The sequence below is a fragment of the Ursus maritimus genome, unplaced genomic scaffold (genome assembly GCF_017311325.1).
Source record: "Ursus maritimus isolate PB19 unplaced genomic scaffold, ASM1731132v1 scaffold_27, whole genome shotgun sequence".
Taxonomy (NCBI): domain Eukaryota; kingdom Metazoa; phylum Chordata; class Mammalia; order Carnivora; family Ursidae; genus Ursus; species Ursus maritimus.
This window is the reverse complement of record NW_024425230.1, coordinates 32,741,668-32,764,054: the sequence shown is the minus strand read 5'-3', so window position 1 is coordinate 32,764,054 and position 22,387 is coordinate 32,741,668. Positions and strand designations below refer to the sequence as shown.

General features: G+C 37.1%; 1 protein-coding gene across 5 annotated transcripts in view; it reads left to right on the top strand.

Annotated features, from left to right (window-relative positions):
- The window catches only part of LRRC49 (leucine rich repeat containing 49), a 150,789-nt gene that overhangs the window by 86,019 nt on the left and 42,383 nt on the right, over window positions 1-22,387 (top strand). For 3 of the 5 annotated variants that reach the window (XM_040643037.1, XM_040643038.1, XM_008708526.2), the window contains 2 exons: window positions 12,972-13,055; window positions 18,083-18,246. In XM_040643037.1, coding sequence (XP_040498971.1) covers window positions 12,972-13,055; window positions 18,083-18,246 — 248 coding nt within the window. Of the gene's footprint in view, window positions 1-1,631; window positions 1,801-11,320; window positions 11,375-12,971; window positions 13,056-18,082; window positions 18,247-22,387 lie in introns of those variants that run through there. The other 2 variants (XM_040643039.1, XM_040643040.1) reach the window with 2 other exon arrangements.

The following is a 22,387-nucleotide window of genomic DNA, read 5'->3' as shown; positions in this document are numbered from 1 at the left end:
ATATACAGGTGGCAAATATGCATATTGAAAAAATGTTCAACGTCCTTTGACATTAGGGAATTGCACATTAAAACAATGGGACACCACTACACACCTATTGGAATGACTTATATATAAAAAAAAAAAAACCTGACAAATACCAAATGCTCGTGAGAATGTGGAACTGGCAGGAATGCAAGATGTAACAGCCACGTTGGAAGACAGTTTGGCTATTTCTCACAAAGCTAAACTTACTCTTACAATATGATCCAGCAATTGCAATCTTAAGTATTTACCCAATTGAGTTGAAAACTTATGTTCACACAAAAACCTGCAGATAAATATTTATGGCAGCATTATTCATAATCACTAAAATGTGGAAGCAACCAAGATGTCTTCAGTAGCTGAATGGGTAAACAGACTGTGGTACATACATACAATGGAATATTACTTAGTGATGAGAGAGAGCGTGTGTGCTCTGAAGACACAAAAAGACATGGAAGAACCTTAAATGCATATTGCTAAGTGACCGAAGTCAGTGTGAAAAGGCTATATTCTGTATGATTCCAGCTATATGACATTCTGGAAAAGGCAAAACTATAAAGACAGTAAAAAGATAAGTGGTTGCCAGAGATTGAAGAAGAGAGGAGGAGGGTTGAATAGGATTGTTTAGGGTCATGGAGCCATTCTGTATGATACTTCTGCATTTGTCAAAACCCACAGAACTTTACAGCACAGGGAGAACCTTAATGTATACAAATTAAAATATTTAGGAGGTTAGAGGATCCCAGGAAGAAATGAGTATAGACTATGACAAAAGAAGCTAGGTATATTTCAACTGTATGAAACAACTATGCTGAAGGGATAGCAGGAGGGGAGGTGCTGACCTAAGTAACATTGGAATGAATGTGTAAGACTAAATGCTAAAGGAATTACACATAGTGGTTGTATTTAATAGTTGTTTCCCATGGGGATTCAGGTTGAAAATTCTGATACCACTACGCATATATTCTGGACTTGAACAATTAAGTAAATGGATGAGAGCTGGTGAGAGTCACGTTTCTCTTTGTTGGAGTAGGAATTTACAGATAAGCAAGGGAAAGAGGCTACAATGATCCTTTTGATAATAGATTAGAGTTGGGAAACATCAGTGTGAACTAATGTTTAGCCTAATATAGACATAGATGGTTACATATCATAGATAATATATATATACACAGGTTAGTGTACACACACACATTTCCTTGCTCTGTCAGGAGAGGGCATGAAAAAAATGACACCCCAGGGACGAAAAGTGTACTTAGCCACCAGATCTTTGGTTCTAATACCATTCTCCAATAAAAGGAATCATGACTCCTTGGAGAAATGTCTGATTCTAGGAGTGGGGTAGGAAATATATGAGTCTAGAGAATCTTACAGTGCCAGAAAGTAAGGAATGAATGAATGGATTCTAAATGATTTGTAAATAATTGTAAATCAATTGTAAAAAATGTACAATACTACTACAAGATGTTAATAATAGGGAAAACTGAGTGCAGAATATGTGGGAACTCTATACTATCTTAATTGTTCTGTAAATCTAAAACTATTCTAAAATAAGAATGTATATTCAATAAATGAAAGTACTGTTGGAAGGTCTCACAATAATCCAGTGGTTTCTGTCTCTCCTGCAGTTTTGAAAGTGTTTGCTGCCTTGCTGACTCTTCTTCTCTCTCAGACATCACCTTTGATGGCAATCCAATAGCTCAAGAGTCATGGTACAAACACACTGTCCTTCAGAATATGACGCAGCTGCGCCAGCTAGATATGAAGAGAGTCACGGTGAGAACTCTTGAAGTGCTTACCATATTGTCTTCCTTACTGTGGATTAGGAGACTGGGGGGCCTATTCTTTGCTTGAAATGCTTCTTAGTTTTAATAAACTATCATAACTATATAATTGACAATTATAATTACACATTTTTTACCACCTGTCCCTTATTCCCAATTTCACTGAATAGGGCTGTTAAGTAACAAAAAATCCAGCTGAGTAAATTAAAAAGATCAAATTGGCTTTATTAGTCAGTTCATGAATTCGGCAGCATCCCGTGTAGCAAGTGGAGGGGTGCTCGCAATGACTACAGAAAAGGAAAGGTTCTTAAAGGTAGAGAGGAAGTGGAGAAAGGGTAATTATTAGCAAAGGATCCATTGTTTTAGGCAAGGTCACCCTCCGGAAGGGAAGGGAAGGGGCCTATCAGTAAATTTCCTAGTCCTGACCAGGAAATTCCCAGGTTGACTGGTTACAGATTACATTTCTGGGCATAGACGTCTAAACTACAGTTAGGTGAGGTAGTAAGTCTTGGTTTATTGGCTTGTGGCCTTGACCTAAGTGGTGCCGTTTTGGGCCTGTGGTTTCCTTTTTAACAGGTTTTTTAAAAAAATTAATTTAAATTAATTAGCCATCATGATTGTTTAAATGAATCATCACGATTGTTTTTCATTCTGGCTAATACCCAACTGAAAATTTCTTGTGGGATGGATGAGTAAGAATGGCATTCATTAAGTTACGTAATGTAATGTTACAGAACAAGGGTGCCAAAGCCAGACTGCTTGACATCAGTCCGGGCTTGACCATTTTCTGGCCAAATGACCTTTGGCCATTTGCTTTTTTTTTTTTTTTTTTTAAGATTTTATTTATTTATTTGACAGAGAGACAGCCAGCGAGAGAGGGAACACAGCAGGGGGAGTGGGAGAGGAAGAAGCAGGCTCCCAGCCCAGGAGCCTGATGTGGGGCTCGATCCCAGAACGCCGGGATCACGCCCCGAGCCGAAGGCAGATGCTTAAGGACTGCGCTACCCAGGCGCCCCTGGCCATTTACTTAACCTTTCTGTATCTCATTTTCCTCAAAGTAAAATGGGGGGCAAGGGGGTCATAATTATGTCGTAGGGTTGTTGTTAAGATAAAATAAAACACTAAACCTTAGAACAGCATGAGGCTCATAGGAAGCATCACGTGGAGCTGTTGGGCTTGTTATTGGCGCCATACCTCTCAAATAGCTCTTTTTATTCATTCGGTCTGCATGTTAGATATTTTCTGTTCTTCGGGGTTTTAATATGACCCCTGATCTAAGTGAAATGCTGTCTCCACACCTTCTGGGTGCACACTGCACGTTTGCATTTTACAGGCTTCAAGAAGTTCTGTAATAAAGACATTTGCCTTAATTTGTTTCAGTGCATATCCCAGATTTATTTGAATATTTTACTATCTCAGATACCGCCTATTAATGATCTCAGTTTGATAATCTCAGAGCTCGAAAAATATCTTAAGCTTCCACTTGTTTTCTAACTTCTAGACTCTGTGGATTCTGAGTGGTCAGCTAGGTTTATTCAGTTGCGAAGTGACTCATTGCCTGTAGCCATTTTCACAACCTGTGCAATTTACATTTCTGGCTCAGCCTTATCACGGACATCTCAGGTGACCAGCAGATAGCTACAAGTGTGGATGAGTTTGTTAATGCCAGGGATCTTCTGGGGGCTCTGCCTCTTTGTTCCAGCATGGAGATTCAGTTCTTTGTCCTCAGTTTGTTCAGATCTATCCTGCAAACACTGTTTTTCATACTTTCACCCTTATCTCCACATGTTTCTTTTTTTTTTCCCCTAAAGCTTTTATTTATTTGTCAGAAAGAGAGAGAGAGAGAGCACAAGCAGGGGTAACAGCAGGCAGAGGGAGAAGATGACTCCCCACTGAGCAGGGAGCCCTATGCGGGACTCGATCCCAGGACCCTGGGATCATAACCTGAGCCAAAGGCAGGCACTTAACCAACTGAGCCACCCAGGCACCCCTCCATGTGTTTCTTAATTGAGCATTTTTGGTACTTAATAATTACTCTTCGTGGTGAGGTTGAGATGGGTGGGGTAAGAAGTGAAGCTAACTCATTTATATAAATTAGTACTTAATTATATATTACGTTTCTCATAGTGAACTTATATGTCAGTCTTGCCTACCCAACTGATGTATACAATCCTTAAGGGCAGAAGCCATTCTTCTTCCTTGCCTGATATATACAGATGTCCTATACATGTTTATTTCCTTTCCTTCCCTATCTCATACAGTGCTGAGAATGTAGTAATGTTCATTAAAGTCTTAATTGAGTGAAATTTATCTACTTTCATGCCCGAAATAAGGGAGAATGATGCTATATATAATCATTGTCTTTGTACATTCCATGAGTTGTGTTTGCCGGTGAAGAAATGAGGAAAAATCACCTGGGATGGGAGCAGGGCCTGCTGTTCTGCTAAACACAGAGAAGCAATCCTTGTACATCTTCTCCTTCACAGTTTAATTTGAGAAATTAAAAAAAAATAATGTCTTACTAAAAGCTTTACTTGAGGTATGATGGGCATAAAATTAATTGCACATGCTAACTGTACAAGTTGATAAATTTCAACATGTATATCACCTGTGAAACATCACCACGGTGACGCTTTTTCATAATCCACCACCAAAAAGAGTTTCCTCATGCTCCTTTGTTATCCCTCCTTTCCACCCCTCCCCACCCAACCTCCATGCCCAAGCAACCACTGATACACTTTTTGTCATTATAGGTTAGTTTCCATTTTCTAGAATTAATGGAAACAATTTCAAAGTTACAGAAAAGTTGTAAGTACAGTAGCAAAAACTTTTTTCTTGAACTATTTGAGAGTCAGTTGTTGATTAGATTACCCAAAAATCCTGAACACTTGAGTATGTGTTTCTGCAAGCAAAGACATTCTCCTATATAAACACAATATAACCAAAGAAATTCGGAAGTAAAAAATGAATAACTACTAGTGTCTAATTCTCACACCACTCTCAAATTTTACCAATTATGTCAATAATTTCTGTGTAGTGAAATGATCCAGTTTGGAATTATATATTACATATGGTGCATTTGATTGTCAGGTCTCCCTCATCACTATTTTTCAGGAACAGTTTCTCAGTCTTTCCTTGACTTTCATGACTTTTAACATTTATGAAGATTACAGGTCAGTTTGTAGAATGACCCTCAATTCAGGCTTTTTGATGTTTCCTCACGATCCATTTTTATAGATTTTTGCATAAATATCACAGAAATGATTGTGATTTTTCTCCTTGCATCCTATCAAGTGGTATATAATTTCTGTTTATCCCTTTATTGATGTTGACCACTTCAATGAAGATGGTGTCTGCCGGCCTTCTCCATAGGAAGTTTTTCTTTCCCTTTGTAATCCCATTCCTCATAACAATTTCAGTTTATTCATTTATTCATATCAGTATGGACTCATAGTATTTAGTCTTACCTTTTATTTATGACTTTTTAGTAACTTTAGTGTAGAAACAGCATACCTTTTTTCTCAGTAACTTTTTTTTTTAAAGATTTTATTTATTTATTTGAGAGAGAGAGAGTACGCATGCAAGAGAGGGGAGGGAGAGAGACAAGGAGACTCTGTGGTGAGCATGGAGCCTGACATGGGGCGAGGTCGTGACCTGAGCCGAAATCAAGAGTTGGATGCTTAACCTACTGAGCCACCCAGACGCCCTAAAACAGTATACCTTTTAAAAAACTTTCTGTTAACAGCATTGGCAAACAATGGCACATGTTCTGGCCATGTGTTTTTGTAAACAAAATTTATTGGAACACAGTTGCGTCCCTTCGTTAATACGTTATCTCCATATGCTTTGGCGCTACAGTGGCAGAATTCCATAGTTGCTAAAAGAAACTATATGGCCTATAAGTCTAAAATATGTACCATCTGGCTAAAAAGTTTGCTGACACCAGTTCTATACCAATTTTTGTCTCTTTAAAAATGGTATCTCAATTTTTATGTAATTTACTATATAAACATTCTTTGTATTTGTATAAACATGGATTATACAAATAGTTAATGAATCTCTGTGCACTAGAGCTGTGTGCTGAGGACGCAGTGAACTCGGGCACTGTGGAATATTTATAATTTTCAAGGGAAATGCAGTGATATTTGAGACCTTTGAGACACTGAGAAGACTACTAGCTCAAGGTCATTTACCATTTCAGCATGAGATCACACTCTGTTTACTTCCATGGCATCAATTCTTTGCAAAGCTGAGCTTTCAGTGGTGGTTTTGCTAAAACCAAATACAATGCCCAAATCAGTATGGAACAGGAAATGAGGATGCCAGGGTCCAGTCTAAATACAACATTTGAGAAGTTGTATAATGCCCTCCAGATATACAGATTTCATTGGTAAGCAGTTGTGGTTCTTGAAGAATGGTATATATTTTTCTTTCAATTTATGTGTATCATTATTTTTTTCAAATGGATCCTAAGTTGCTAGAACACGAGCACTTAATAAGTTGTTTACTAACTACTGAGTAAACAGAGCTAGAAATGTGTTTCACTTAGAAGCACCATGAAAAAATTCCTGAGCATTCTTAGGCACATTGAACTGAAAAGTTCCTGTACTACGATCTGTATTGGACACTAGAGATGATAAGATCAGAATCTAATTCATGCCCTCAAGTTACTCACTGTCTAGTGCAGACAGGTTATAATGCAAAATGCCAAGCTAGAGAAGATCAGCTGATAGATATGTATATGTACGTACACACATTCACACACATGTGCACACGCACACACGCATAGCGCAGTGACATTGAAGGGTAAAGACACCCTATGTCTACCGGAGAAATAGAAGTTCCAAAGGAGAAAATACTTGACTTGGGCTTGAAGAATGGTTAAAAAGAAGGAGGATATATCTGTGGAGAGTGTTCCAGGGAGAATGAAGGCATGCAAAATGCAGAGAGATGTGAGGGAATATAGTAACCGAGAGCAGTTCAACACGGCTGAGCCCTGAATATACATGGAGGAGGGTAGCAGGACAAAGGGTGTCTGACAGGCAAGGCCTAGGCCACAAAGGGCATTTTATGTCATAATGAAGAGTTTAGCTTTTTGTCTTGAACATAATAGGAAGCCCTTGAGGTTTAAGGTGGTTAAATTACATTTGCCTATTAAAAAAATTGTCTCTCCGGATAGCAGCCCAGGGGGATGAATTGGGGAGGATAGGATGGGTGAGATGAGAAGCAGGGAGATTAGTTAGAGTGAGAGTTTTGGGGGGGGGGGTGGCCGATCCAGAGGAATGGCAGAAGATAATATGAGGCCAAGAGAGTATGTAAGTTGATGGCCTCAGTTCCCATTTTACTTTTGTTATCTCTGTTAAGAATGGCTTTTAGTCTGTAAAGAGTGAAATAAAAATAAGATGAAGAAAGTGAAGCTTAAGTGAGTAGATAAGTTTGATGTAGAGCAGGGGCTGGCAAACTTCATCTGTAAAGGGTCTGATGGTAAATATTTTAGGCTTTGGAGGCTATACAGTCTCTGTTGAGAACTACTAAACTCACTGTAGTGTGAAAGAAAGCATAGACACTACATACATGAATGAGCATGGCTGTGTTCCAATAAAACTTTATTTACAAAAATAGGTGGCAGACTGGATTTGGCCTGTGGACTGGAGTTTGCCCGTCGCTGATCTACAGCACTGAATAAATGTAGTGGATAAATTGCTAGACCTCTGAAAGTTGTATCAGAGAAGCAGTGTCGAATAATAGAGGAGCTGCAAGTTAAGATGAACTAATCTGTCTTTTTACCATAGAAGGAAAGAATATAAATTTCCCAAATTGTGACAGTAAACTTGATGCTGAGTATGAAAGAAATCTAAATTAGATTGTTAGATGAGTTGTGAGTATTAAGGAAATTGGTCACTAGGAGGCAGCATTAGTTCACTAAAAACAACTCATGCCAGACACAATTAATTTTCTATGTTAGCTATTGTCAATAGGCCCCCTTAGAGGGGTGTTAGAGATAGTGTTTTGGTATTTAAGCAAAGCTTTTGACAAAGTCTTTTATGATACTGCTTTGAGTAAGTTGTATGACAACATAGTTAAGTGAATTTGTGATTCGAGCCAGCCTCTAGAAAAATCTATATTGGCATGCCTTGAGGCTTTATCCTTGGGCCCCTTTGATTCAACATTTTTGTTAATGACTGAATGAGAATATTTCTGTTATTCTGATAAAATATATGATTGACAGGAACTGGAGAACTTGGAGATCCTGATATACTGGTTAATCAAAACAGAATCCCAAAGTAGCTCAATGATCTACAGCCAGGTAGCCTGTGGACCAAATCCATCCTGCAGACTGTTTTTGAACAAGAGAATGGTTTATATATATTTAAAGCATTGTATTAAAAAAGTAAAGAAAAACAACATGTGATAGAGATCTTTTGTGGCTCACAGAGCCTAAAGCATTTACTCTCTGGCCCTTTAGAGAAAAAAATTGCTGACCTCTAGTGTAGAAAAACAAGCAGAATTTAGCAAGATAAAAATAGATACATTGAAAAGCCTGGACTTTTCTCCATGACAACAAACAATTCTCAGCACAAATGCAGATTTATGTGAGATGAGACTTAGCAAATTAAGTTCAGATTGAGTTAATTGCGAGAGGTGATCGTTAGAAGTTATACGGTTTAAAATAATATCATTTATCAAAATAGAGAATTCAGAAAAATAGAGACAGTAGTCCCCATTTTTTTTCTTCAATGGTCAGATTATACCTGAACTATTAATCTTAGAGAGGTGACAACAAACTGAAGTATTTCCAGAGAACCTGGCACAATTCGTTGACAGAGGAGAAGACATAGGAAGATATTATATTGGTCTTCAAATATATCACAACTATCCATGAAAAAAGACAAGACATTGTAGAGACAATTATAGAAAGAGAGCAGACATTGTATAGACAGTTTTAGGACAGGCAGAAGTTTTTCGTTTTAATTTCTAAGGCAGTATTTTGCTAACCCAGGCACTATTCTCAGAATTCTGAAACAGACACAGTTTCACAGTTTCTCAAGTTTTCCCTTCAGATGCACATTTAGTTGCCTTAATATGACCTTGTTTACAATTTCCCTCCAAAAACTGCAGCAGTCTACCTAGGACAGAAGTGAGTTTTCTGTTGCGGCAGCGGTTACTAATGCTCGCCGATACATTTTGATTCTCCTGTTTTTCTCAGGTGGGAGGACTGTATTTCCCTTCCCCTTTGAACTTAAGTGTAGTTGTGCATCTTGCTTTGGCCAATGACATGTGAGCAGAAGTAATGTATGTAATTTTCAGGCAGGAGCGTTTAAAAGCCAATGTGTGATTTTCACTGCTTTTCTCCGGTATGGTGGCCATCGTGGGAGCATGTATTGAGTTGGAGATGCCATCGGACCACAGCACCCAGGATTACGTAGGCACTACACGGAGGACAGCTGCAGGGTTCTTTGCGTGATCAAGAAGTAAACTTTTGTCGTAAGCCAGTGTAAATTTTGAAGTTGTTCTGGCAGCATCACCGAGCTTGTTCTGGCTTTTCCCCCCATCTCATATTTAACAGCTAATATCTCCAGGCCAAGAGAAGTCAGCTGATGTGGCTTCCATCCTTCGCTCTGACATTAACTAGGACCTAGAAAGATCAGTTTTCTCCATTAAAAAAAAAAAGATTGTGTGAATGAAAAATAACGGACTGTCTCTTCTAGACAAAAACTCTGATTTTAGTCTGTTTGAATATTTGTTGTAGTCAGGGAAAACAATGTCTTTTATAACTAACTGTCCTAAAGTATAGGGTTAAAAACCCACATTGCCATTTCTTTTCTTTTCAATCCCACACACTAAATTGCTGCGTACTACTATTATTTATTTGGAGCAAAACTTTTTCTCACGTAAAATATGCATTGTTTTAGAGCCTTAATAGTCTGCTAACAGAGTATAGTCTAAGTTATCAAACACCCATTAAATCACTGTGCTTATTAATTACTTTGAAATCATTTCTACATTTTATCTTTATAACAGACTGAAGTACGGAAAAAAGATTTTTTGGTCCTAGATAGATCCTTTTGCTTTGCTATATAAAGGGTATGGCTTTTATCCCAGAAATGGAGCTATTATCATGAAGATGCCAGAAGTTTACAGTTTTTTTCCTTCTTACCAACAGATTTATAGCTTATGTTCATAATTAGAGGTTTATTTTTGTTTCCAAGTTTAGTTACTCTGTAATTATTTGGGCTGAATATAGTCATTGGATGTATAAATTCCTTAAAACACTCAATATTTGAGTTGATTTGGCGTGTATCCAGTTTTCTTAGGTTTAGCCTTCCTTTTAAAGTCCTACTGCCTTTAATAGAAGCTCAAATTCTTTTTGAAAATCTGATGAAATCATCTCTTAAGTATGTGTAGGACGTGATCCATACAGTTTCCAGTACTGTTTGAAATTGGCTCTTTGAATAACCAATCTGTTTCTAGTTCACATTTTATAGATGAGTCAACAATTGAACATCAATATATTTTGCTCTTTTAAAAAGTTTGTTCTGAAATAGGTTATACTTAATAGGTACCAAATCAGTACTTACTGAACAAAAGAGTTTAATATAGTTGTCAGTCCAGCTACGTTGTGAAGCTAGAAATCAAGCTTCTGAATGTTTTGTGGAGTTCGCCTCAGAAGCTCTACCTAGCCTTCGAACACCAAGAATAACTATTTTCCATATCGTAAAAGATTTTAAATTCACCACTAGTCACATTCAGTTTCCATTCCCTTTAAAACAATTAAATCATATAGCAGATTACTATTGAATTTTAACCTTACCTTTTATATCTTTCTAAAATCAGTAAAATTCATTTAAACATGTTCTTATTATAAAAAATACAAATTCCATTTCTCACAAGCTATGGCTTCTGGTCCTGATCCTGGCTTTGTCACTAGCTGTGTGACCTTGTATAAATTATTAACCTTCTCAGAGTATTCATTACCTCGTTTCTAAAATTAGAGTCTTCCAGTGGATGCATTTCTAGTTTTCTTTCTAACTTCCTGGTAATTTCTCCTTGTGCATTTTTTAAAAAGAGTTTTTGTTTATTCATTTGAGACAGAGAGAGCATAAACAGGGGGAGAGGGAGAAGCAGACTCTCCATTGAGCTGGGGCCCGGCATGGGGCTCAATCCCAGGACCTAGAGATCATGACCTGAGCTGAAGGCAGATGCTCAACCATCTGAGCCACCCAGGCGCTCCTCTTTGTGCATTTGTTGTGTCCTTCTTTAGTCTAGGACTTTTCTTTGTTTTCAGAAGCATTTATAATGGCTCACCCCCTAGAATACATTTTCATGGCCTCTTTGACCTTTAATTCTAACATGATATATATACTGGTCAGGATAGCCTGGATTATGCTGTAGAAACAACTTCTCTGACCTCAGTGGATTAAAGAAACAAAGTTTATTTCATTCATACTGCCTGCTTGCAGTATGTATGTATGTGGTCTGGAAACTTTGCTGTGTGTTGTCTTCATTCCAGAACCAAGGCCTTGAAAGTACCCATCATGTGGAGCTTTGCAGATTCTATAGAAGAGGTGAGAGAGAGAACAACTATCCCATACATTGTCTTTGAAAGCTGCTTCCTGAATAAACTCCCTCCAGAAATAAACACATGTCGCTTTTGTTCATCTAACATTGGTCAAAGAAAGTCACATGACAGCACCTAACTGATAAGGGGCAAGAATTGCTATCTTACAATATGGCCTGGATGTGGGAAGACACAGGAATATTTGGTGAACAGCTGTTATGTTCTATCTATTATGTACTATCTAATATGTTTTAAAGCAAATGCTGACTTCTGGTAGGGAGGAAATCAGTACCACACTTATGGAGAGCAATTTGTAAACATATAAAAAGTCCTAGAAATATGTCTTCCGTTTGATTTAGTGGTTCCAGTTTTAGGAAATTGTTGAACAGATATATGAAGATGTATATTTAATAATCAGTTCTTCAAATATACATTTATTGACTATCTACGATGTGCCAGGAGCTGACATGGTCAGCTTCAAGGAGCTATTGGGGTAGGAGAGGGGAGAGAGAGTAGCAGAGATTAAACTGAAACAGGTTAAGTGCTATAGTGGGGAGTACAGGGTGCTATGAAAGCATATGGGAAGGTTTCTTCTGACCTGTTCTTCAGTTGCCAGAGTCTTGCTTCGGCTGTGTACAATATGGTCTTCAGCTCCCCTCCATTGGATTTTTCATTTCAGTTTGTATAATTTTTCGTTTTCTGTAAGAGTTCTCCTTCAAATGTGCTAAATTACTTTTTATGGTTTCCTATCTCTGAAGATATTTTCAAGCTCACCTTTTAGGAAGAAATTGTTTTTCTCAAATTGTGACATCATTTTGAATACCTACAAATCTTTTGATATTAAAATTTTAAATTACATGTTTATAATTGACTTTACTAAAATTTGACAATCTTTAGGGGAAAAAAACATGATCCACACTGTATACAGATTGCAACTTGAAAAAATGTGTTTATAGTGAATACTGTAAGATGATACAGAAATGATAAGACGTGAGTTAGCGTGTTGGAATTATGGCTGATTTTTAAAATTTTTTCTAAACTTTAATGTTGTTTTATAGGTTTTAGAATTTAAGAAATTAGACTGGCCAAATCAACTTAAAAACAAAGTAAAAGTAATAATAAAGAATAATTTATTAATATTAGTGGAGAGCTTCAAAAGGCTTTCATACTTGTTTTAGTATTTAAAAAGCTGTGATTTACATCCTAGGTCAAATAAAGGTTGTGAGAGGTATAATCCTTTAGTTTTTATCATCATAGTAGAAAGTTTTAAGTCTTTTTATGTGGAACTGTAGTACATGGCATACAAAGAAAAACTATGTAAACCTTCTCCCCCCTTGCTTCTTGCTCTTTTCCTTCTGTTTTCTTTCTTGTATTAGCAAGGTACATCTCACAACTAGAGTTGGCAGTAGAGTTAAGAACACACAGTTCTTTAGAATTGGGAAGGGAAAAGAATAAAGAGGAAATGGCTAACTTTCTATGAGGGGCATATTTTCGGTTAGCAAGTAGTATGCTTCTCACAAAGGAAACCACACTTGTAGAACCAAAGAAATCGCATAGAAGAGGTTAAACCCTTACTAATACTTGTAAACTTTTTTTGCCTTTAGGAAGAAGAAAGGCGTATGGCATCTGTTGTAGCCAAAAAGGAGGAAGAGAAGAAGCGGGAAAGTCATAAACAGTCCTTGCTTAAGGTACTTTCCCTAATGCCTGCATGCGTACGTGTGTGCGTGCGTGCGTGTCCGTGTGTGCACGCACGCGAGCGCGCGCACTGAAACTAGCTAGCTAGTCAGCTGGAAAAGCAGTTTCCCAACTTTGTAAAGTTTTCATTCCTATTGGTAGAATTTTTTTATAAATAAATACCCTTATAACTTTTATAAGTTACCTATAAATAAGCCTGTACTTGTGAAATGCTACATAATGTACGTTATAAAACACATGCAAAAGCTACAGATTTTAAAAGGAAGGGATAAAAAATAGAACACAAGTTACGGTTTTTCTTCCACACCAGTGCCTCACCTTGTGTATCCTTGTGCCATGTGCTCTTCATTTTAGAAATCACCGTAATCGACTATCATCTTTACTGAGATATTTTAATGAGCTCTGATACATGGGTTTCTTTTTTAAAATTGCTTTTTAAATTGAAAAGCTTTCTCTATTAGCTTCTCTTAAATAGAGGTGGTAAAGATTTTGAGGATTTAGGAATTAAAATTTGTTTTAAACTAGTTTTAAATGATTTAGCATATCGTTATTATTTTCCTTAGATAAAATATTTTTTCTCATCACAACTATAGTAAATAAAGACAGCTTAAAGTTTATAGCTTGTATTATGCTCCTACTGTGTTCTAAAACCAAGGATATCATGCTGATTATCAGTACTCATTCTTGTCTTATGTAGGTGCTTTTCTTTTTAAAGTGAAAATGCCATTTAGAATTCAAAAGATGACTAGTAGGGATATGAAGCTGTACAAGATAAACTTTGGAAACAAGGACACTTGTTGGGGCAATGGAAATGTAGATTTTTTTTTTTTTTAAATTTTATTTATTTATTTGACAGAGACAGCCAGCGAGAGAGGGAGCACAAGCAGGGGGAGTGGGAGAGGAAGAAGCAGGCTCCTAGCAGAGGAGCCTGATGTGGGGCTCGATCCCAGAACGCTGGGATCACGCCCTGGGCCAAAGGCAGAGGCTTAACGACTGCGCCACCCAGGCACCCCGGAAATGTAGATCTTGATAGGGGTATGGGTTACAGACACATATGCCTTCCTCAAAACTGGTCAAAGACTACTTGAATCTGTCTGTTTTATTCTATGAAAACTAATTCTAAATTAACAAAACAGAAAAACAACTGGGTCCCGAGCCCTCTCAGCTCAAGACTACTACTTCAAAAGTATTTAGAACTCTTGACCTTGACCTGTTATGCTACAATTTTCTCATTTGCTATTATTTCTAACCTCCTGACTCCTCCCCAACTTTATCTGTTTTCCCTTATCCCATTAATTAGATGTACTATGCCCCCTCTTGATATCTCTATCTTTTTATTGATTTAGATAATAGAGTTTTAGTCTTTTTTTCTACTGGAATATTTCTAAGCGTTGGTCAAAAACACACTTTGGTTTATAGGAAATATAGTTGTAGGCAAAATTTTTAAAATGTGTAGTTATGAGCAAGATTTACCATTGCCAAATAATACTATTGGTAAACTTTCTGAATGGCTCATTTGGAAAAAGTAGTAGAGTTGATCGTTGAACGATATGAGTTTGAACTATGCAGCTCCACTTGTTACACAGATTTTTCTTTCAGTAAATACGGTACAGTACTGTAAATGTATTTTCCTTATGATTTTCTTAATAACATTTTATTTTCTCTAGCTTACTTTATATGAATACAGTATATGACGCACCTAATATACTAAGTATGTGTTAATCAACTGTTTATATTACTGGTAAAGCTTTCAGTCAACGGTAGGCTATCAGTAGTTAAGTTTTTGAGGAGTCCAAAGTTTTACACAGATTTGCAGCACCCCTGACCCGACTCCCATGTTGTTCAAGGGTCAACTCTATTTCCTATCATACGGCTCCTATACATATGCTGTGTAAGTGAATGGACGAATAAATGAATAAAAATATATAAGTAAATAAATAGACTAAAGCTCTCAGACCAAAAGAACACTTTTGTATGAGTCCTAGAGCATGGGAAGGAAGGATAAACAAAGAAACTCCATTGGTTTAGCTTTAAAGCTACCAGTGTAAGTTGAGCCCGGTATAGGCAACAGATTGCTCTTGACTCCACCTTTGCACTGAGATTTTTTTCTTGGATACCCAATTCAGATGCTGTTCACTATCAGCATTTTTGGAAACATGCCATTAAACATTTAGCCAACATGGTTTTTCCATGTTTGGAAAATTTGAAAACTTCCAAAAATAGTGAATGCTTCTCTTGAAGTCACTAAATAGAACTCTTTCATTATGGGGGTTATTTAGCTTTAACATGTTTTAATTAGAGGAGAAGCATGGGAAGTCAAGAGACCTGGATTCTAGCCGTAGCCCGGATTTGAGATCATGATACCGAAGACCCTTAGCATTTGCTGGCTATTGTTTCATTTGACGGCACATACTGATAATATATTAAGAAAAGTGGATGGATGGGTGGTTATGAAGGGACCAGAAGAGTGCATTGACACGTATCTTCTGTTGATTTCTATCTTTCTGTTCTTCTTGCAACCTTGGAAATGAATGGAAGTGATAGTTACAGGGTATACTGGTGCGATATTGCTTGGACTATGAAGAGGAGACTCTAGTGGCAAAACCCGCAAATTTGGAATCTTCTAAAATAATTGTCACCTTAACACAGACTTGGCAATGTACTGTTACCTAGCTTTAGAAACATGACTATAACTGATACACCAAATGCATCCATGATCTTTGAGCAGAGGATTTTCTTCTGTCTTGCAGAATCACTAGCCTTTCTCTGGCTTCTTTTTTTTTCTTGCACCACAGATACCTCGAGCCCTTATGTGGCCCTCTGGCCAGCCAGTGACTGACCCCCATCTGACCCCAGGCTGTACTCCTATTATTTATTTATTTATTTATTTATTTATTTATTTAAGATTTAATTTTTTGACAGAGAGAGAGACAGTGAGAGAAGGAACACAAGCAGGGGGAGTGGGAGAGGGAGAAGCAGACTCCCCGCTGAGCAGGGACCCTGATGCGGGGCTCCATCCCAGGACCCTGGGATCACGACCTGAGCCGAAGGCAGACGCTTAACGACTGAGCCACCCAGGCACCTATACTCCTATTTTAAAATACATCTTCCCTCTTCCTGGCCCCAGTAAAAATATCCATTCTCTTAGCGAACCTGCTGTTTGTTGATCTAATTCCAATAATCCAAATAAAGGAAGCTTAACTTTGGAGTGGTTATAGGAACGCGTTTGTATTTTCGGAGTATCTTATAAATTTGCTAACATACTCAGTGGTATAAAGATACTGTATATCTTTTTTCTCAGCACAGCTATATCTACCCTATTAAGAATATTTCTTTCTGTCAACTCCCCGTCAGCCAGAAAGCCAAATGCGTGGAGCCAGCATGACAGCCATCTGCCATTAACTCACTGCCCCTGCCTCTTTCAAAGTGGTCTGCTACTGAGCAAAAATGACACTACTTAGGTTAAGAATTGGGTTGTACCAGTTATCTATGAATAACTAACATAGAGTTCCTTAAGGTAAGATGCCTTTTAGTACAGATTTGGGACAAAAATTTTTTTTACAGTAGAATAGCAGGTTCCTACTTGCTTTAGATAGGGAAGACCTACATAAAATGTCCAAAAGTCTCAGAAGTGTATGCATATTAAGTATAACCCATTTAACGGTATAGACAAATTTGAAATACCAAGCAGTAGACAAAGAACCCAAGCTAAAAACATTTTTAAACACAAACAGAACTTTTAGAAAGTTTAGTTTTAATGAAGCTTTGTCATCACTTTTCATTCCTACCCAATGCCACTTTTCCATGCTAAAATTTTAGATACCCACATATAAGCAGAAAGATGGAACTGAAACTTTATTCTGCGTGTATATATGCACTGAGGAAATGGGCAAAGAATTTTCCTAACAGCCCTCCCTGAGTCCGGAGGCAGCCGGTGAGGAGGGGTCAGTATCACACAGTTCATCTGTCATTGGGTGAGTGCTCTTAGTAAAGAGGAAAGGGAAGAGGTCTGTTTTCAGCACTCTGACCATATTGACATGCCATTTCAAGATGTTAACTTTCTCTAATGGACACTTCACCAGAATATTGATTATTTTCCTTATCAGTTTATATAAGCTGAGTAGAAACATTTCAACCTTGCACATTTTCTTTCAGTAGTCTAGATCTGCTTTTCTCAACAGATCTCTGTGAGAGAGTGGAGCTCCGGTACGCTTAGTCAGTGGTTCTCACAGTGAGGTCCATGGAGCAGTAGCCTGAACAACAGCTGGGAGCTCTTAGAAATGTAAATTCTCAAGCTCCTCCTCAACACACTAAATCAGGATGGGGTGAGAACCAGCAGCTGGTGTTTTGATAAGTTCTCCAGGTCATTCGAGGCACCCTAAAGTTTGAAAACCGCTATCCTAAGACATCCATTGCATATAATGAGTTAACTTCTTTCCTATTCATCTGGGATGATAGTAGTTGCCTAGAAATATTTCAACTTAGTGCAATTTCTTTTAGTCGTCTTTATGTAATTATTGGTTTTCAGACATTGTAATTCATGCTCTGAAGCTTGGAACATCGATCGATCCCTCTTCTTCTCCCCACCTCTCAACCGAGATTATTCCATCATACTAGTCTGAATTATTGGGTAGGAAAATTAAAATATTATTAGTTTTCTTCTTGCTATGTTTAAACACAAAGGCATATAAATTTCTTTCAAATTAAAATCTTAGATAACAAGTATAAAAATTTCTGTCAGATTAAACTTTCAGATAGTGAATTTCCATATCTTCAGTGGGACTAATTATTGTTTGTGTGTGATTTTTTCTCTTTAAGGATAATAGATCTCTGTTGAGATGTTTGAATGCACAGGGTAAACGAAGGCTACTTGTATTTTTATGGTACCTATTTGTAGCTAGTTTTAAGGAATAGACTCCTTTTAAAAGTATGATAAGTAGTATAAACAACGTGCTTTGGGGATACTCTTCTGCTACAAAAATTGCATTATATAATTCTGTCACACTGAACTTTTTCATAGGAGAAGAAAAGGTTAACAATTAACAATGTAGCTCGACAGTGGGACTTGCAACAGCATCGAATATCCAGTATTGCTCCAAATCAAGATGGAAAAGTTTCTGACTGTCCTCAGGACCCCTCTCAGCTCCGTGGAAGCACCGTCTCTGCATTTCCAGAGGAAACAGGGTATGCAATGGTCTTCTTTTCAGGTACTAGTGTCTTTGGAGAACTGAATTTGGAGCAAAAATGGGAAACCATTTCACATACAGTTATTTAAAAATAGTTTCCTTAAGAAAACCTACTGAGATTAGAAGTTTAAAAGTGAAGATGGAAAAACTGCAAGTGTAAGCTGACCCCTAATTAAAACACCCTTCAGTGGTTTCCTATTTTTCATAGGAAAAAAAAATCGAGGTTACTTCATGTAGCCCAGGAGGCCGTCTAGCCACCTCACCTATTTCATCCCATCCCGTCAGCCACTCTTGCGATGCTGCATCAGTGGTTTGCAGTTCAGTTCAGTCCCTACCTCCCAGCCTTTCTCCTACAAACAGTTGTACTGTCCTCTGCCACTACTTCCCTCCCCCTGCCCTAGCTAACACCCAGCCTGAGGGTCTTAGAGGTAAACCGCACCTCCCCTGAAAAGCCTTCCCTAACTACATCCTGGAGACTAGGCTAGATCGGATACGTCTTCTCTCTCAGTACTGTGTACTTCCCCTTCACAGCACTTACCATAACCATAATTAAATAACTAGTGGGGAATTAGTTGTTTCATATCTGTCTTCTCCATTAGAGTGTAAGCTTGAAGAGGAAAAGAATCCTGATTCTGATTCTCGATTGTCTTGACCTCTTTCGTGTCCCCAGCAGCCAGCATAGAACCTTACTCCTAACTAGTAGTAATTAAGCAAATTTTGGCATAAAATCTGAATAATTACTCCAGTTGTGTTCTATAATAACCTTCTATTCCAGTGGCTCACAACCTCTTTTCTTCTATAGCAAATGTGTCACATAATATATATCCCCTCGTTTGTGAGCAAATCTGAGCACACTATGTAGATTTTACATATTTCTCTTCCTCTTAAGAAAGTATATTGGAATCAAGTAAATGAGAGAGCTATAAAGCAAATATATCTTTATAGTTTATTTATAATTTTAAAAATGTATAATAATCTATGTATTTATATAATTTAAAACAAAGCCTAAAAATCAAAGACAGAATGCATTTCAGTTTTTTTTTTTTTAAGATTTTATTTATTTATTTGACAGAGAGAGGCAGCCAGTGAGAGAGGGAACACAAGCAGGGGGAGTAGGAGAGGAAGAAGCAGGCTCCCAGCGGAGGAGCCTGATGTGGGGCTAGATCCCAGAATGCTGCGATCACGCCCTGAGCCGAAGGCAGACACTTAACGACTGTGCCACCCAGGCGCCCCATGCATTTCGGTTTTGTTTCACTTGATGAAGCACTGTTATCTAATGACCTTAACCAAATTTTGAAGCACACTTCAAACTAAATACAATGTAGCTTTTCTTTCAAGTTTTCAGGTCATATTCTTTAACCTTTTCATGTACAAAGAATGTCATGAAGAAAATAAGAGGCATTAGACTAATATTGTGGAAGTTTTCTTGGAGTTAGAGAGTGTGACATATATTTAGACAAATATACTTCAAAATTTTAATTGTAGGATTAATTTGTATTGATCAGTAAACTTCCTTCAGCTCACTTGGGTATCATATCCACATGTCGAACTTCTCAGCTCTTTGAACTAGCAAAATAAAGCAAAAAGAATAGAAATTTTATTTATAATTTATATAACAAATACATATCATTCTTATATTGCCCTAGAGCTTTATTTAATATCATTTTACTTGGTCAGAACTATAACACTTTATAAAGTTAAAACTTTATAGCCCTGAGCTTTAGATTTATGAAATCCTATACAGGTCAGTTTCTGATTGCTGTTTTCTAAAAAACATTTTTTCCTATCTTCCTTAAGAAGTCTTCTTAGGTCCAAGTTTATTGAAATAAGCTTATACATTACATTCTAAAATTTTAATAAGGTTTTAAAAGTCCTTTCTACATCAACTTTATTTTTATACATAATGTTAGGTAAGAATCTAACTTGATTTTATTTCAGTTGGTTAATTTGATAATAGCATTTCTTAATTAAAGTATTCTCTTTTTTAATGAGAATGCTGTTTTCATCTTATATTAAGTTCCTATAAATATTTGGATAGATTTCTAGACTTTCTTTCTTTCTTTCTTTTTTTTTTAAAGATTTATTTGTTTGAGAGAGAGAAAGCATGAGTGGGAGGGGCAGAGGGAGAGGGAGAATCTCAAGCAGACTCCATGCTAAATGCAAAGCCGGACTCAGGGCTCGATTTCCGGACCCTGAGATCATGACTGGGGCTGAAATCAAGAGCTGGACGCTCAACTGACTGAGCCACCCAGGCACCCCTCTTTCTGGATTTTCTATTCCATGTCACTCATCTATTTATCTATTTTAATGCCAATACCAAAACTGCTTGATTATGGTAGTTTCATAGTAAATTTTAATACCTATGTAGGGGAAATCTGCTTTCACTATTCAGAGTTTTAATCCTTACACATTTGTTCTTCTGATTTAATCTACTGATTAAAATCATTTAATCTACTGATACAACATTGTATATTAAAATCATTTAATCTACTGATACAACATTGTATATTAAAATCATTTAATCTACTGATACAACATTGTATATTAACTATACTTCAGTAAAAAATTATTTAATCTAAGTGGAAATGTTAAGAATTGTTTTCAAATGACACTTCCGTTATTCATTTCAGAAGTATTGACATTCTTAAGATAATAAATCATCACTTTAAAAATCATGGTATATCTCCATTTTTTCAGGTCTTCTTTGGTATCCAGAGGGAGCTAATTAGGGAAGTGTTGAAAGATTGAAGGAAAATTCTGAGGAACTAAATGAGTAGAGACCATGAAATTGTAGCAACTATAGTCAGAATTGTTGAATGAGTATTCCAGGAGCACAGAGTAGGTAGGTACAACAGTAGAGAAGCTATTTGTTTGATAAAGAGTAAGGAGAAAAAGGATCAAAGATAAAGAATAAAAAATTCAACTGTAATGATAAAAGAAAGAAATTGGGTCATATGATCTAGGCTAGATTTTTAAAGTATTAAAAAATAGAAGATTGCCAGCAGATTAGGAGAAAATTCAGTATTTCTGAGACTGGAAGTCTAAATGAAGTTGAAGATGAGAAGCATATGAAGGAGTGAGTTGAAATAGTGGGAATTTATGGTCAGACTTAAGTTTTTGAAGTTGGAGATTTTAAAGGTGGAACATACGTAAGAGCAATTTGGAGGCCATTATTGTGGCCATGGGAGTGGGTTGTTGGCGAAGAATGGAAGTAAGAGTCATCAGAGAGAGAGCAGTTGAAGCTATTATTGTAGATATTGAAGTTAGTGATGGTAGAGCTAAGTGTGGAACTAGGCCCAGTGTATTCAACAGTGATCAGCCTTATCTCCTTCTAGTCTAAGCCATGCATCCTGTGCTCTTGTTACAGGGCCGTTCACTGTTCACATTTTACTAGTGTTGGCAGCTACAGTGAGCGCAGAAGTGTCTTTGTTTATTAATTGGCTCTTTACCTGGCAAAACGATCTCTGATAGGTATGGATTGCACACTGTTAATATGATCTTCCCAACACTTTGAACTTTTAGGCAGCTTATGGCCAAAAATTCTGTGACCCTCTAAAATAATTTAAACTTATAGAGTCGTCACTTTTATGGTCTCAAAAACAAGTATTCAGTTCCAAGAGAAAGAGGAAGTATCTGTTAGTGAAAATTGTTATGCCTTGTAGTTACTGCCAAGAGTTTCAGAATTTTTATTAGAAGTTCCACAAAGTCAAAGGCCTTTCAAGCAAGAAGCACAAAGGGAGAGTTTGGGAGAGATGGGAAAAGTGATGTATGGGTTCAGTGGAGAGGATGTGGAGAACAGTAATGAATCATTGGAAAGGGATCCACAATTTCTGGCAAAAGATTTATTTTTTACTGATGTAAGTTCAAAGTGCCATGGAGACACCATGACATTATCTTGGTCTGACCCTTTTAATGACTTAAAAACTATGAAGTCAAGGAGGCAAAGATGATATTTGAAGTCAGAAAAGTAAAACTCTGAAGATAGTGAATTATTGGTAAAACTTTAATGCAAAATTACTTATAACTTTTAGTGGGAATAGATGATTTCTTCAATTTAGTTTGTGGTTGTCTAATTCATATAAAATCTCTTACATCAGAAAGAAATATTTCTAAAAGAGCTGATTATACCTTGTACGTGT